At 38.1% G+C, this 2,003-nt stretch overlaps 1 protein-coding gene across 1 annotated transcript; it reads right to left on the bottom strand.

Moving 5' to 3' along the window:
• Nucleotides 1–500: 500 nt before the first annotated feature.
• Nucleotides 501–1,752, bottom strand: NPY1R (neuropeptide Y receptor Y1; the record flags this gene model as incomplete). Its single annotated transcript, XM_080797093.1, has 2 exons — nucleotides 501–953; nucleotides 1,057–1,752. 2 exons carry the CDS (start codon nucleotides 1,750–1,752, stop codon nucleotides 501–503), a joined length of 1,149 nt encoding a protein of 382 aa, XP_080653219.1.
• Between the last annotated feature and the right edge of the window lie 251 nt (nucleotides 1,753–2,003).

Here is a 2,003-nt window from a genome sequence, read left to right as displayed (position 1 = left end):
TAGGTCTGCAAGACGTAGGCTTAACTCCACATCTTGAATGCTGCTTTTGCATGCTATCACCTCTGTAACAGACTGAAATATGTCTATCATTACATCAAGATTGCCCAGTCCAATGACTGTCTAATCTAATCAATGCAGGATGGCCTGACCTAATGAGTTTCAGATGCAGTGCTTCTAAAGTCAGTCAATAGTAATAATTTAAAGAAACTTCATTCCAACAAATTGAATATAAAAGTCTTTGTATTATATGCAGAAGTTTACAAAAAGCACTTCAAGGATGTCCAGTCAAAACTATTGCCAGAAGATTCCAAAGCCCATACATTTTGTCCCAGTGTAATTATGACAGCTACAATAAAAGCAGTAAAAAGCAAGACAAGCAAATCTTGGTCTTCCTTAAATGAGTATAACCTCGTTCCCTGGGGGAACAGGTAATGAAAAGATGTTACAGGTTGTGCTTGTTTTTAGACAGATGTCATCTGGGACCACATGCTACAGGAGTTTCAGATTTTTTCATTATCCTCAGTGTTGATTTTCTTAAATGCGACTGGGCTTGCTTGTTTCAAAGAAGTCTTAGAAACATCTGTGTGCATGGTAGACATGGCTATCGTCTCATAGTCATCATCCCGAGACCGGAAATCACAAAAGTTAAAGAAGAACTGCAAGTCTCTCTGGAAATTTTTGTTCAGAAATCCATAAAATATGGGGTTGACACAAGTGGAAATCATTGCTGTAAGGTGGCACAGCAGGAATAACAGATTGTGGTTGCACGTAGCAATGATCTGATGATTCCAATCAAACACAGTGTTAAAGATGGTAAGGGGTAGCCAGCAGACTGCAAACGCTACCACGATGGACAACAGCATGATGTTGATTCTTTTGGTTTCACTGGACCTGTATTTATTGTCTCTCATCTTGTCCATCATGTTGTTTCTCCTTTTTAAGCGTATATATATCTACGGAGAGGGGAAAAAAAAAAGTTCAAATAGAACCACGAATTTAATGTGGAATTCTGTGGAAAGGTTAAAATGGAAGCGGTAGGGGGAAATGTTTTCTTACCTTGAAGTAGCAAATAAATATAAAACAGAGTGGGCCAAAATACTGCAGCATCAAGAGGAGAGTTGTATAAGATAACCTATGGGAGTCCGATGGAAACTTATCAAAGCACACGTATTTGTCCTTGAATGCGTCAAGTGTTACATTCTGGAACGGCTCATCTGTCAATACTTGATAGATGAGGAAAGGTAGAGAAGAAACCACAGCAAGGACCCAAATGACAGCAATACCTACATAAGCATGTCTGTTACTGGGTCTCCACCCTCGCGGGTTGATTATCAGCTGATGGCGCTCCACAGCAATGAGAACCAGAGAGAAAATGGACACGGTGATTGAAACACATTGCACAAAAGGATTCAACTTGCACATTGCCTCACCAAAAACCCAGTGGTCCATTAAGGTGTAGACAAATGTGAAAGGGAGACACATGATGGCAACAAGCAAGTCTGAGAAGGAAAGGTTCACAATCAGGATATTGGTAACATTTCTCATCTCCTTTTGTTTCAAGATGATTATAATTAAGGCCAGGTTTCCAGAAACCCCAAGAATAATTACAGCTCCATAAGCAAGGGCTAATGTAAATATCATGGCCAAGGGCAGATGACAATCATCACTTTCAAAAGCCAAAAACTGGGAATTCTCTGAAAAATTACAGAAGATTGAATGATTTTCAACCTGGGAAAATAATGTTGAATTCATTTTGATTGGTTTGGTTGTTATAGATTACTCTAGACAAAAGGAAAATATGTTTCTTCAAAGCAGATCAAATGTTCAGCTTTTTCTTAATTCTCCATATTGCAATCCATTTCTCAAAATTATTCTGAATTCTTCATTCCCTTGAACTGAATAATCTGTAAAGAAAAAATGACCAATGGCATTACTAATTTTATTCAGAGCAGTCAGTATAAATTCTGACTCATAGTACTGTTTGAAGTGAAGACATTGAAATA

The sequence above is a fragment of the Martes martes genome, assembly GCF_963455335.1.
Source record: "Martes martes genome assembly, chromosome: 2".
Lineage (NCBI taxonomy): Eukaryota > Metazoa > Chordata > Mammalia > Carnivora > Mustelidae > Martes > Martes martes.
The sequence above is the reverse complement of the archived record's forward strand: the minus strand, read 5'-3'. Positions and strand labels throughout refer to the sequence as shown.